Below are 14,435 nucleotides of genomic sequence, written 5' to 3'. Positions count from 1 at the left end.
ATATTATATATATATATATATATATATATATATATATATATATATATATATATATATATATATATATATATATATATATATATCCAATATATAAATTGGATTTGTGAAATTACGTCTCACAGAAAGTTTTTAAATTACTTTGCAAGTTATTTACTGAAGAAATATGAAATGTACCTCACCATCAGCATTATAATTATTTTAACCGCGCCGGACAGAGATTGAGATGCCGCTGCATGCCATGCCAAACCTGTCACGGCAGGCACGTTGTCAGCTTGAGATCGGTTTATGAGATCGGCCTTTATAAAGACTGCCGATCAAACTTCCCCAAGCCATTATCGGCCGATAGCAATCGGTAGCCGATCAATCAGAGCACCCCTACTACATACTATATATGTTAATGTAAAGTTAGTAAATATAAAATTTAATAAATTTGTAAATAATATTTTTATTACATTAATATAAAATTTATATTAATACAAAATTTACATTCATATAAAATTATACTTTTTAAATAAATATTCAATATTTACATTTTATGAATGTAATGACATTTGTAGAAATAAATATTATAATTATATATACACACAATAAATATTAATTATAGAAATAACTTTATACATATAATATATAAATGAACAAATATTATATTAATATTAAATAATAGTATTTTTTGAATGTATGAATATGTAGATATTAAAACATTAATGTATACAAAACATTCATTAATAAAAACCATATATGTATAAAATATTTATATCCATTACGCTATATATATATATATATATATATATATTATATATATCCTTTACTCTATATATATATATATATATATATATATATATATATATATATACATATACATACACACATAGACATACATATACATTTATATACACACAATTATTCAATATTTATATTTTATGTGTAATGTGTTGTAGATTTGTAAAAAATAAGTTCATGAATATTATATACACAATAAATATTACATAAATATAATCATAGAAATAATTATGTAAATATTATATTTGATAGATATATTTACACACACTTAAATATTAATTAAAATATAATTGTTTTCTTTTATGAATGTTATTTTAGATATTAATTAACTTAAATGTATTAATAAATATATAATACTTATAAAATATTTATATACACCAACAAATATTATTTAAATAAATATGTAGAGAAGAATAATTATAAATATTATATAAATAAAGAAATATAATAAAGGTAGTGTTTCCTCTGCCATTATATTAGGGGGGCGGTCCCCCCCCCCCTAGAAGATCAAGTTAATTTTATTTTATTTTATTTTCTCTATAGCGCCAGATCACAACATCATTTAAAGTTACCTTTCCTGTAGAACCTTGTTCTTTTATCAAACAAACGAAATAGCCTTATGTTATTTATCTTATTTACACAAAGGCATGTCATTTCTGTCTCTACGTTATATGGTCGCGCTCTCTGTATCGCACACAGCGGAGTACTGCCCCGATGCGCACATACAAGTGAGCACACTCCCACTCCCACTAGTATTTGTAAATATTAAGCTGCAAAACGACTATTTAAATATGAATTCTGCGTGTCTCTGTGTTAATGAATGGCACAGACGCGCGGTTTTGTTTACTACTTGTACTGAAGCGCGCGTGATGCTTCCGGTGATATTAACGTCTGTCATCTCACTAATGAGGACACAAATACATGAACAACATCTCCAGAACTGCTCTGCGAGTCACTTCGTGAGCATTTTGCAGTTTCATTTGAGTAAAACTATCCTCATATCACAAACACAGGAATGTAAAGGTATTCACGGGAACCCGTCAAAATAAAAGTTTGGTTTAACCTGAAGACACTGTGGCAGAAATATATTTCTATTGTTCAGTAGAATGTACGTAATAGGCTACAACAACTACTAAAATGATTAAAACCTTATTTTTCAGCAATAATCATACAATATTTCTTCAATGTTTTAATTGAAATATTAAATCCCCTTTATTTTCCAAAAATATATATATTTTTAAATTTTCATTAATTAAAAGATCAATTAAATGACAGTTTTATGCCTTAAAAAATGTAAATAAACAACACAGAAAAATCATTAGGCTATTGTAAGAATAAATTAAACTTGTTTTTATGCTTTCAAATAATTCGACATGTTAAAACACAGAATTTGGTAACAATAAAACATAAGGTTGGAAAAAATAAAACATTTCATAGGGCCCTAAAACATGTTTTTTGATTAATGAAATGTAATTTAACCATTAACAAGGAGTCCAGAAAAATTTAAACGGAAAAAAATCAAAAGCCGTAAACTTGGGGGAAACACTGAAAGGTCATATTGGTCAAAAACACAAGGATGAATAAATGACAGAATTTTTATTTTTAGATTAACAACCCGTCAAAATAAAAGTTTGGTTTAACCTGAAGACACTGTGGCAGAAATATATTTCTATTGTTCAGTAGAATGTACGTAATAGGCTACAACAACTACTAAAATGATTAAAACCTTATTTTTCAGCAATAATCATACAATATTTCTTCAATGTTTTAATTGAAATATTAAATCCCCTTTATTTTCCAAAAATATATATATTTTTTAATTTTCATTAATTAAAAGATCAATTAAATGACAGTTTTATGCCTTAAAAAATGTAAATAAACAACACAGAAAAATCATTAGGCTATTGTAAGAATAAATTAAACTTGTTTTTATGCTTTCAAATAATTCGACATGTTAAAACACAGAATTTGGTAACAATAAAACATAAGGTTGGAAAAAATAAAACATTTCATAGGGCCCTAAAACATGTTTTTTGATTAATGAAATGTAATTTAACCATTAACAAGGAGTCCAGAAAAATTTAAACGGAAAAAAATCAAAAGCCGTAAACTTGGGGGAAACACTGAAAGGTCATATTGGTCAAAAACACAAGGATGAATAAATGACAGAATTTTTATTTTTAGATTAACTATTCAAAGTCTGCAGCTAGAGCAAAGCATTCAAATTTAACTTCACCTTCGCCGCCGCTTCAGGGGAAATGACAAATACATAATTACACCCACGGGAGGAAATGAAAACAAGTGTTGATAGAAAAAGAGCTCTCTGATGTGGTTGGCAGAGATCACACCTGTACCACTCCGCTTCCAGTAACTCTTACAAACATTTCTATTGACACTGCTTCCCTCGTGCCATGTGGCTCTTATGTAAACCGCCATTTCCATTTTTAATTGCAAAGTGGAACTGTACTACAGGCGAAGAATGATGTTTACAGCCAGAATAATTACACGCTAATTCCTTGCACCAAATGAGCAGCGTAAACAAATATACGAAATAATAAAATAACGTGGAGAATGGGCTGGGTCTATCGCTAACGCCATAATATTATCTTTTAATTAGCTTTTAACTATAGCCCAGGCATTCTTTCTCTCTGCGATAAGATAACTACGGAGGCAATCAGGCAGAGATGCAGGCTGCAAGCTCTAATTACTTGAGCATGATAATGAGTACCGGGCCTCTTATTAAGCTACGAATTATACAAAGCCTCCATTTGCCGCTTCACAGCTTCCAGGAGTTACTGCTCCTATTCACCCTTCACAAAAGCTCACTTCCTTCCTCAAGGTTTGTTCTCCAATCTGTGCAGCCGCTACACCGCTGCCTATAACTGTTCATAGGCAGTTCACAGGCTTTGCAAGAAAAGGGTGAATCTCATGAAGCCAGTCAACAACGTTTCCAGGTTCCATGGATCCATGTAAAGAGTAGTTGGAGGAAATTAAGGAGAAAGAACCTTTTAAGTGCTAATTAGATATCTATAAATCAAACCCATATGGGACTTTTATTAAAAGCAAAGTCATTTACAGTCTTTGCATGGCAGAATATCATTAATATCATGAAACCCACCTGCTACAGCATTAATAAGACATCATTCTGATTTTACTGTGTTTTGTTTCTGTTTTTTTTCCCAGAATATTGCAATTAACCCAATTAAGCTTGATTGAACTGCTAATTGTCTTTGGTCTTGATGTGCAAACCGCCATAACTTAATTTGCTCAAGGGCCAAATGTAAAATGACGTTTATAATGAATAATAAAAAAGCTTATATTTCCATTAAGTGTTTCTAAAATTGCAAGAAAAGGGTGAATCTCATGAAGCCAGTCAACAACGTTTCCAGGTCATATCTCAACACCCAAAAATAAGAAATTAGATTTTAAAAGCCTATTGAGTTTTGATTTTTGGTACGGTCACATTATTTTCAAGACAATTAAATGTGATCATAATTTAAATGAATTAAATGGTGAAACAAAAGATATACATTTTCTAACTTTGAACCCAGTCTCTTAATGTATATCTTATTCTTATTTATTTCATAATGGTGAAATAAAAGGTGCATTATTGTTCACCCCCGCTTCATCTTTTAAGACAAAAAATATTAAATATCCATCTATAGGTTTTATTTTACATGATATAATAAGAATATATTGTATTATAGTTTTATTTAAAAATTCTCTTAACACTGGCTTCATCTGAGGTATATATGTGTGTGTGTGTGTGTGTGTGTGTGTGTGTGCGCGCGTGTATATATAATTTTATTTACTTATTCAATTATCACCTTTAATTGTCACGACAATCAACGTTTCCAGGTCATATCTCAACACCCAAAAATAAGAAATGAGATTTTAAAAGCCTATTGAGTTTTGATTTTTGGTACGGTCACATTATTTTCAAGACAATTAAATGTGATCATAATTTAAATGAATTAAATGGTGAAACAAAAGATATACATTTTCTAACTTTGAACCCAGTCTCTTAATGTATATCTTATTCTTATTTATTTCATAATGGTGAAATAAAAGGTGCATTATTGTTCACCCCCGCTTCATCTTTTAAGACAAAAAATATTAAATATCCATCTATAGGTTTTATTTTACATGATATAATAAGAATATATTGTATTATAGTTTTATTTAAAAATTCTCTTAACACTGGCTTCATCTGAGGTATATATGTGTGTGTGTGTGTGTGCGTGCGTGTATATATAATTTTATTTACTTATTCAATTATCACCTTTAATTGTCACGACAACAACGAAATAAACCCAAATATATTTATCTGTAAAGCACTTACACACTTGCTGATGGTTCAGAACTCAATAAAGATGTATCTTTGAATATTTTGTTTGCTTTAGAGTGTACCTGTTTGAGCTTGAGGTAAAACGTTTCAGAGAAGGCCTTCCTGCTGAAATACCAGAATCTCTCATTAGCTGGATAGACCCGCACTAGCGCCTCCATGAGGAACCGAACAGGTTCTACAACCTCGGTCACCACCAGGTCCACTGCCACTGTCATGTATACCTGCTTGTCTGGAGGAGAAAAAACTCAGTTTAAGACAAAACTCACATACTGCCTCGAAAATACTGACCAGTAAAAACATAAACCCACATTTCACAATACAATCAAACTCAAACCAAGCCATTCAAAAGCAGCTGTGTAAAAATTTCATGTAAGTTTCATGACGTTTACACTGAAACTAAGAGTCAAATCAGCTTAGATTATTTATATCCAGTCAAATGTGGTAAAAATAGCATTCTGGGAACTGATCTCATGATATTCTCTCTCAGGTGAGCCCTATAATTATGAAACAAAAGCAGACTGCTGAGAGAAACCAATCACAAATGAGTGAAAACCAGTCCGTTTCACACTAAGGGGTTTTTATTATTTCAATTAACAGGAAACAAAGACAGCAATAGTTACAGATTTATGAGGGAATCGCTGAAAATAGATTCCAATTACGATAGAGTCAGGTCAGAAAAGACGGCGGTGAGAAAGATGGGGAGGTAAATAAAAGAAGATCTGTGGTGGGCCTCGACTGAGACTTACAAACAGACACAAAACCACGCCGAGGTCTGTGAAAAGTTTTACTGTGAGTCTAATAAAGTGTAGATTTCAAATGAAAAACTCATTCAGGTCGCTGAATTAAACGCTATTTAAACCGAGGTGGTTATCTGAATCTACCAGACTGGAATTAAATTTCAAAGAAAACTCCATATAATTTCACAACAGAACATTAAAGCTGCAGTAACAAGATGCACTGCTTCTACTTTGGCCTCATACCAAATCAACAATACATACACTATGATTAGGATAACTGGTACTCAAGTAATTTGAGTCATTAAATAAAGAGGCCATTTCTTGCTTCCTGTTCCAAGTTGGACAACTCTGACTTTCTGACATTTAGGGATTTTTTTGTTAGTTTTTGCTTGTTTGTTTTAAAATCAATGTTTTCTTGTCATCAGTTTTACAGGCAAGCTTGTCAATGAAATATTAAGTGTATTTTTAAGAATTAATTTTGAATAATTTATTATATAAAATATAAATGAAATAAAATTGAACAACAGAAACTGTTAAAGGCACAATACTGTATGTATGATTTTTTATTAAAATATCCAAAAACCACTAGAACAGTGTTATATATTTTGCTGACTTGTGTACTTACATTATCCCAAATGTTTCCAAGAATGTTTAAATCCAAAGAAATAAGCCATTTTAACTAGTGACACGGACCGTTTTGTTTTGTAGAAAACATGGAAACACCAAAGACGCTTTAATATGTTGTGCGTTTTATTAGACCGGTGACGACTGCACAGAGTAGCATTATAACAAAACTTCTAATGTATCTAGTATGATAAAACAGCGCTGCTTTTATCCCCACATACACATGACCGGAAGGAGCGGATGCGGTCGACTGTGGCATGATAAAAACTCCACTGCTTTCGAGCCGTGTGTCACGCTCGTTCAGCGGCCTCGTTTCACTTCGACGGCTTTCAGCCTCACCCTGCTTCATTCTACAAAGTTAATAAATCATTAGCTCATCCATGAACATGATTTCTGCCCGAGTCCCGTTGGATTGCATCGGCTGTCACGGCTGTGCCTATATTTACGTAGTTTTATATTATCTATATATTGACATTAATGACCCATTAATGAAACCCTTATTGACCCCATGACAAGAAAAGCCGGTGGAATATATACCCAAGATGGTTGAAGCAGTAAATTTGTATGGCTTGCAAGCAATGTGAGAAAAAAAAATTGACGGCAGAAAAAGTGTGAATTTCTCTGTGAGAAAAAAACCAAAAAGCACAACTGTAAATTCGATCACAGCATGATGTGCACTGAAAAGCACTAGAGACTAGAGGTCTACACGGAGGACCCGAGACCCGAGGACCCGGGACCCGACCCAGGATCTGTACGGGTTCGGGGCTATATTTTAAAATGGTCAGCCGGGTCCGGGTCGGGTCCCAATCTATTACTTCGGGTCCCGGGTCTGTTTAACATTGTGTGTAAGTGGAATATATACCCAAGATGGTTGAAGCAGTAAATTTGTATGGCTTGCAAGCAATGTGAGAAAAAAAAATTGACGGCAGAAAAAGTGTGAATTTCTCTGTGAGAAAAAAACCAAAAAGCACAACTGTAAATTCGATCACAGCATGATGTGCACTGAAAAGCACTAGAGACTAGAGGTCTACACGGAGGACCCGAGACCCGAGGACCTGGGACCCGACCCAGGATCCGTACGGGTTCGGGGCTATATTTTAAAATGGTCAGCCGGGTCCGGGTCGGGTCCCAATCTATTACTTCGGGTCCCGGGTCTGTTTAACATTGTGTGTAATACCCGAGTCGATCGGACTCGGAGAACACCCGGCCATTATCAGAGTCAGTCACCGCTGTGCGTGTTGTTTTGTAACTTTCAACTTGTAAAATTAGGATGAGAAAAGTGTGAGTCAGTAATTTGAAATAAGGTGGGGAAAAAAACCCCAGATCGACGTCAGCAGAAGCAGGGTGGGCGGAGTTAATGCACACGCACGGTGATAATGGATACCTTCATGAGTGATGCGTCAATGATTGATTATTTTTTTAATAATATTATGAATGAACCGTCTTGTTGTTATATCTAAAATTTTTGATCAGACTCGGCTCAGAGAGCACAGAAATGATAGCAAGTAAGTAAAGCTAACGGCAGCAGCCATGGCACTGGACGAGCAATCGTTCTTATAATCCAAATGATCAATTAGATATCTATAAATTTGCTTTTATTAAAAGCAAAGTCATTTGCAGTCTTTGCATGGCATAATATCATTAAAACCACCTGCTACAGCATTAATAAGACATCTTTCTGATTTTACTGTGTTTTGTTTTTGTTTTTTTGCGCAAAATATTGCAGCAAATTTTAGGCTAATTGCATTAACACATATAATAAAAATAATGTGATTAATCAGGATTAATTTAATCTATTGACAACTCTAATATATACATACCAGGCAAAGCATCAAATGATGCCATTAGTCTAAGCATCTGAAATGAGAGGGCGGGACTTGATTTCGTCCTTCGGGAATTGATTGGATCGTTGGAAGGTGGGGCGTTGCTAACAAAATGGAGGCAGATCTGAATGCCAGTTTGCAATTAGTTGTGGGGGGATTTCTCTCCACTGGATTCACCACCGACACCCAAGATAGAATAAATGTTTTATTTATTAAGGATGACGAGGACGAGGACGAGGACGATCAATGGCACAAAACATGCCTAACAGCGCGCGCGTGCGAGAGAGAGAGAGAGACTGCCTGAATGACTGAGCGCATCCTCCATCAGGTCATATTCATAAAAAATAGTTTGCGACGTCCTAAGAGTAATGTTGTGGTAATATCCTAATATCCTTTCAATTTTTAAGGGTAGTGTACTCCCCCATGGCTTGCATCAGCACTGGTCAACGCATTGATTTCTATAAAGTGAAGCATCAGCTTCAGATTTTCCCCCTGTAGTTTATCCCAGCGCTTACCCCTCATGTCACTAGCTCCGCATTTGCGCCATACCTCGTGACCAGAAGAGAGTTGTTTTGAGGGGGAGGGGAGGTTAACGTTTTTTGATTAAAGATTACGAGGGCACATTAATTAAAAAATAATAATAATGAAGTGCACCTGTGCACGGATAAATTATTCATAATAAACACTACAGTATTCCATTAAAAAATACGAATTTTCCATTTTGATTTCATGCCGTCTTTAAACTGCAATCATCCAACCTAAATGTTTTGTCACCCAGTGTATTTGTGTTTTTCAATTTATAATGTTGTTGATTCATATTTATATTGAGGAAGATACTTAAAAAGAACCTTGATTTCAAACTCTGAATTTAAATTATTTTAACTAAAAAAGACAAGTAAACAGTCATTTTAAAATAAGAATAGATAAATGACCAGCAATGGCACAAACAAAAACAAAAACAATAACAAGATACAACTAAAATTAAGTTTTTCAGGTAGGTATAACCGTAATATTCAAGTACAGAAATACCACAGAAACTCAATCTATTTAACTTTAAAATAACACTGGTTAGTCTTCAATGTATAAATAAACATTAATGACAGACAGCAGCAGGTTTATTTAGGTTGCTATCTCTTTAAGACCTCATGCACAGATCTAACTGTTTACAATCACTTAATAACCTATATACCGCCAATGTTTAGTATAAATAGACTGTTTAGGTGAATACTCATCAAGACGGGCATTCTGACATAATTTTGTATGTATTTGTCCGTTTACGTGCAATAAGGCGTAACACGCACTCTCAGATGCGGCCCTATGTGCGTGCGCTTTGGGTGTGAGCTCACAGAAAGGGGTCTCACAGAGAGCACGCAAGTACTGAACTGAGCACTTGAATGTTTAAAATTGTAAGACTCGACAGCACGTGCAAATGATACATTCCGTCATCTATCCCGAGCGTCTTTCACACTGAAATATTTGCAGGAATTTCCCGTATTACAGGCACGGAAACTGCGGGAATTAGTAGAATTATGCACAATCCCCGCGCCGCAATTCCAGCCCTGTATATATACATACTATACATGTGTTGTGCATTTTAAGTTTGTATATATATACACACATGTAATATTACTTTTCTGCATGAACTGCTATAAAGAAAGGTTATAAAAAGATTATATTATAATATTTTATATAATAAGCATATATAGACTCATTTTGGTCTTCTTTTCACATAATTATATAATTATTTTTTAAAAATGTATATGTATAAATGAAGGAAGTATTATATATCTAGGTCTAGAACGAGAATGTCTGCTAATACGGTCTGCTTTTGACCAGCAATAGCATGCAGTCAATTGTGGTTTGTGAGTGTGACATGAACCAAATCCTATTGTTAAACCTTTTTTTTTTTTATGCCCAGTCATTATAGGGCAAAATATGGTTCTATAAAATGACAAAATATCTGAATTTCTGACATGAACTCCCACATCCCAAAACCCACCTCTCTATTACAAGCTCCTTATTGGTCATCTGCTGGACGGTGACCACCACCTTTTTCTGTACACCCTGACGAAGCTTGAAGTAATATTTATCTCTGTCTTTGGGAACTGGACTACAAGATGTAGAGGAAGAGAGAGGGAAAAAAGTAAGAAAGACACAATTACACTTATGTTCTGGTTGCCCACAACAGACACCAATTGAAACAGTTCATCTCACTCAACTAACACCACTCTCAGAGAGCGAGAAAAGGAGAACTGAAGTTTCTTCAGAACGGAGAAATGACAGACCTGAAGTTTCCTTTGCCATCATCTTCTCTCACTTCTAGAGAAACGGTGAAGGTGAAGATATCGCCATCAGGGGAAAGTGGCAACACTGAGTCTTGCATGTCTGTGGCAGCTTTTGACGAACGCTTGAAGGCCGTTGAGAAGCTATAGAGGATGCGACTAACCTAAATAAGGAAAGGAGGTTGAGTTTCGAAAATTACTCTATGAACACTTATGAACAAATGCAACTCACAGCCTCTTTGATATGGCAGGAGAAGACGTGGATTTGAAAGTCCTCTGAGCTGCGGTAGCTCTCGGTGAAGGAAAAGCAGTCACTCTCGACAGATCCCTCATGTCCTCGGGCACAGAACAACACCTTATAGATGGGAAAAGATGCAATTTCTGTTCCAGTGGCCTGGTCGACAATCCTAGAGCAATAAAAAAACATAAAAATATAAATATAACTACAGATAAAGCTGTCTCTTTCGCATAATGTGACATCTTTTAGAATATACATCAACTTTTTGAGCTGTTTGCTCTGACTGGGTGTTTTATTAAAAGGGGTCATATGATCCGATTTCAAGTTTTCCGTTCTCTTTGGAGTGTTACAAGCTCTTGGTGCATAAAGAACATCTGTAAAGTTGCAAAGACTAAAGTCTCAAATCCAAAGGGATATTCTTTATAAAAGTTAAGAGTCAACCACGCCTACCTAAAACGCTTCTAACACGCCGCCACATATCTACCTCACTATGTGGACATATTAGCATAATGCCACCCAAATGTGCACGCAAAGAAAGAAGGCATGGTTTCAGAAACAGCAGTAGTGTTGATGCAGCCATGTCAGGGAGACGCTGTGCTTTTCAGTGCGAAAGCAAAAGCACTTTATTTGGCCTTCCGGAAGTAGATGCAATTAGGAATCATTGGTTAAGATTTATTTACAACAGAACAGCACAACCCAGATGTTCGAATTTGTGCAACGCATTTTATGGACGACAGTTTTTTGAACCTAGAAGAGTACAAGGCTGGCTGTGCACAAAGGCTATTTCTAAAAAAAATTATAATAATAAAATAAAGGGTAAATTCCGAGGACCAACAATAATGTACAGTATTTGAAAAATAATGTGTTTTTTGAACATTAAAGCATGTCAACATATTCTGTTACACCAAATAATGATCTTTAAAATAGCATCACCCTTTAAAAAAAAAAAAGAAGAAAAAAAAAAAGCAAAGTAAACCTATTTTGGAGTCAGCTAAAGAGGTCAAGTTTTAATAGTGCAATCATAATGTGGTTAGGTTAATACTAAAGATATTTAGATGTACAATTAAGTACTGAAGATATTTTAGATGTAGTACTTTAACGAATAATGCGTTAAGGTGCAAAAATTTAGTTTGGTGTCACCAGAATTAAGCTAAATGAAAGTGGCACCTGCGACATGCATCAAAGTTCACTTAGCTAACTTTAGAGATGGTTTGAGGTTAATGAAGGAGAAACAGTGAGATGTTAAACCTGAGGCCACAGTTCCTGAGAAAGAAGAAGAAGAAAAACGCACACAGGGTGTGAAAACAGAAGTGCAACATCACATTTACGAAGCTGAAAGCATGAGATAAAAGCAGCTCGGAAGGCAGCTGTGTTAGCTCTTGACAAACAAACACACACCATGAAGATCACAAGATCTCAGAAACTACAAAGTAGTCACATTTATACTCCCAACGTTGAATGTGGTTTGTCTTTAAGCTTTTATACAGCCCCAGGAGTAACACATGGAAATAAATACATGACTGGTTGTGAGATGTAACTGATGTAGTCCAGAAGTCTGAGAACCCTCTGAAAATATGGGATTCAAAAATGTATATAAATCTGAAAATAACATTAAGAATAAAAATCTAATTTCAGGAATATAATTTGCATTGGGAAAAATATTATTACATTAGAAAAATGCTAAATAAATCTGGAATAAATGAAATTAATACATTAATTCTGGGGAGCGGCAACAACATTTCACTATTACAGGATTTAAATCTAAAAAGTTTTAAAATACAATTTGTAATGGGCAAAAATAGTGAAACTAGAAAAATGCTATATAAATATAAAGTAAATTAATCATAGATATTAAATGAATAATATATTTTAATAGAAAATTTTAATTAATAAATTAAATCTAAACACAGATTTCAGGATATAAAAACGATTCAACATATAAAACGTATTATTAAAAAATTATTTAAATCTGCAAATCAACAGAAATTTTTAGAAGATCCTTTGTAAAAAAAAAAAGAAAAAATTACAAAATTCAAAACTGTGGAATTAAAAAAATAAAATAAATTTGAAATTAAAGTGTTAGAACATAATTTGCAATGAATATATATATATATATATATATATATATATATATATAGAATTAATTTTTTCCAAAAAATATTAGTGGTCTCAGATTTGTGGACCCCACTGCATTTTTGGCAGATGACTGACCGGACACAACCGTCTGGACCGTTGGGCACATGGAGGGTGATGGGGATGGGGATGGCGCTCTCTGCCCGCAGGGTGGCCATGGCTTTCTGAGCCTCCGTCTCGTTACGAGGGGCCTTCACCCAGGTGCAGCCAAGATAGGACAGTTGACTGAACTGCACGCTGTCTTCCTCCTGTTCTGTTGAACTCTCCAAAACTGCTGCTGATGCTTCTGCAGACACAGACAAAGAAGTGTCAATATACTGAATAAAGTTGCAGAAATGTGTATTTGTTTATTTTCTTCTCTAAAATTAGTTTTTATATTTGCGATATTATGCAACTCATTAAGTGGCTCATCGAATCATATTTAAGAGGTAGAACAATGTGTTTTACGCTGACTATTTCTTTAGATTCTTGTGTCGAAATCCTCAAACAATAAACTCTTGCATTCATAAACCTTTGTTTTATGTATAGGTCCATTGTCAAGAGTGACTAAATGAGGAAGTTTGTGCAAGGCAGAGAGGAAGTAAGTGTTCAAAGCCCTCCCAATTTTAGCACTTGGCAACAGGAAGCAGTTATGATAAATAGAGCTAGTTTAAAAAAAAAAAAGAATAAAATAAATTAGGTAATCTATTATATATTGTATACAGTATACTGTAAAATGTATATATATATATATATATATATAAAAAAGTATAAAATGGAAAACTTGCTAAAAATGAAAAATGAATCTATATAAATAAAATTCAATATGTATTGAAACAGCCCTGAAAATTATTATTAATAATAATAATAGAGAAATATCTTAGTACACTTTAGTTTTGCCTCGGTTAATTTGTAAAATATTGACAATAAGACATAAGACATATAAGACACAATAAGACATGGTTTAACAAGGACCAATGGGAGTTCGAGATAAAATAGAGTTAGTTTGTCTGTTAGTTTGTTACTGCAAGCAAAAAATACCATGAGGAGCAGTGTCCAAAGTCAGGCTGGGTGGTCTGATCTGAGAACTGAGTGCTGTAGGACTTCCTTTCTCCTCTGCAGATCCTGGTCCATCACAAACATCATCCAGCACCTCCTCCATCGCCCGCTCCAACTGCTCACTCCCATTCCACGACATCTGACACAGAGGGAGATGGCAGAGGATAAATATTCTAGATTACTTTTAACTTCATTCTTATTGACACAGTAAAACAAATAGTAAAGGATGCTTAGTAGGCAGTAGATAGAGACACCTTGAGCCTGGGCCTCCCCTCTGAGCTGGAGGGGGAGCCCCCAGCAGTGGGCGGCACAAGAACAAACTCCTCACTGGTGACGGTTGACACAGATTCAGTGGAGCCGCTCACTCTGCCCAGAGAGGAGCAGTCATCCATGATAGCCTGGGACAGTCCGCCCGCTCGGCCCACAGCTGCT

At 34.4% G+C, this 14,435-nt stretch overlaps 1 protein-coding gene across 1 annotated transcript in view; it reads right to left on the bottom strand.

Moving 5' to 3' along the window:
• The window catches only part of rabgap1l (RAB GTPase activating protein 1-like), a 92,324-nt gene extending 77,889 nt beyond the window's left edge, over nt 1-14,435 (bottom strand). The window contains exons 1-8 of the mRNA XM_016291063.1: nt 14,258-14,435; nt 13,986-14,142; nt 13,044-13,251; nt 10,827-11,001; nt 10,598-10,758; nt 10,266-10,422; nt 9,943-9,958; nt 5,191-5,357 (exon numbers count right to left, since the gene is read on the bottom strand). Of these exons, the coding sequence (XP_016146549.1) occupies nt 5,191-5,357; nt 9,943-9,958; nt 10,266-10,422; nt 10,598-10,758; nt 10,827-11,001; nt 13,044-13,251; nt 13,986-14,142; nt 14,258-14,395 (1,179 nt within the window). The 5' untranslated portion in view covers nt 14,396-14,435. The remainder of the gene's footprint in view (nt 1-5,190; nt 5,358-9,942; nt 9,959-10,265; nt 10,423-10,597; nt 10,759-10,826; nt 11,002-13,043; nt 13,252-13,985; nt 14,143-14,257) is intronic.

The sequence above is a fragment of the Sinocyclocheilus grahami genome, unplaced genomic scaffold, assembly GCF_001515645.1.
Source record: "Sinocyclocheilus grahami isolate Dianchi unplaced genomic scaffold, SAMN03320097.WGS_v1.1 scaffold267.1, whole genome shotgun sequence".
NCBI lineage: Eukaryota > Metazoa > Chordata > Actinopteri > Cypriniformes > Cyprinidae > Sinocyclocheilus > Sinocyclocheilus grahami.
The sequence above is the reverse complement of the archived record's forward strand: the minus strand, read 5'-3'. Positions and strand labels throughout refer to the sequence as shown.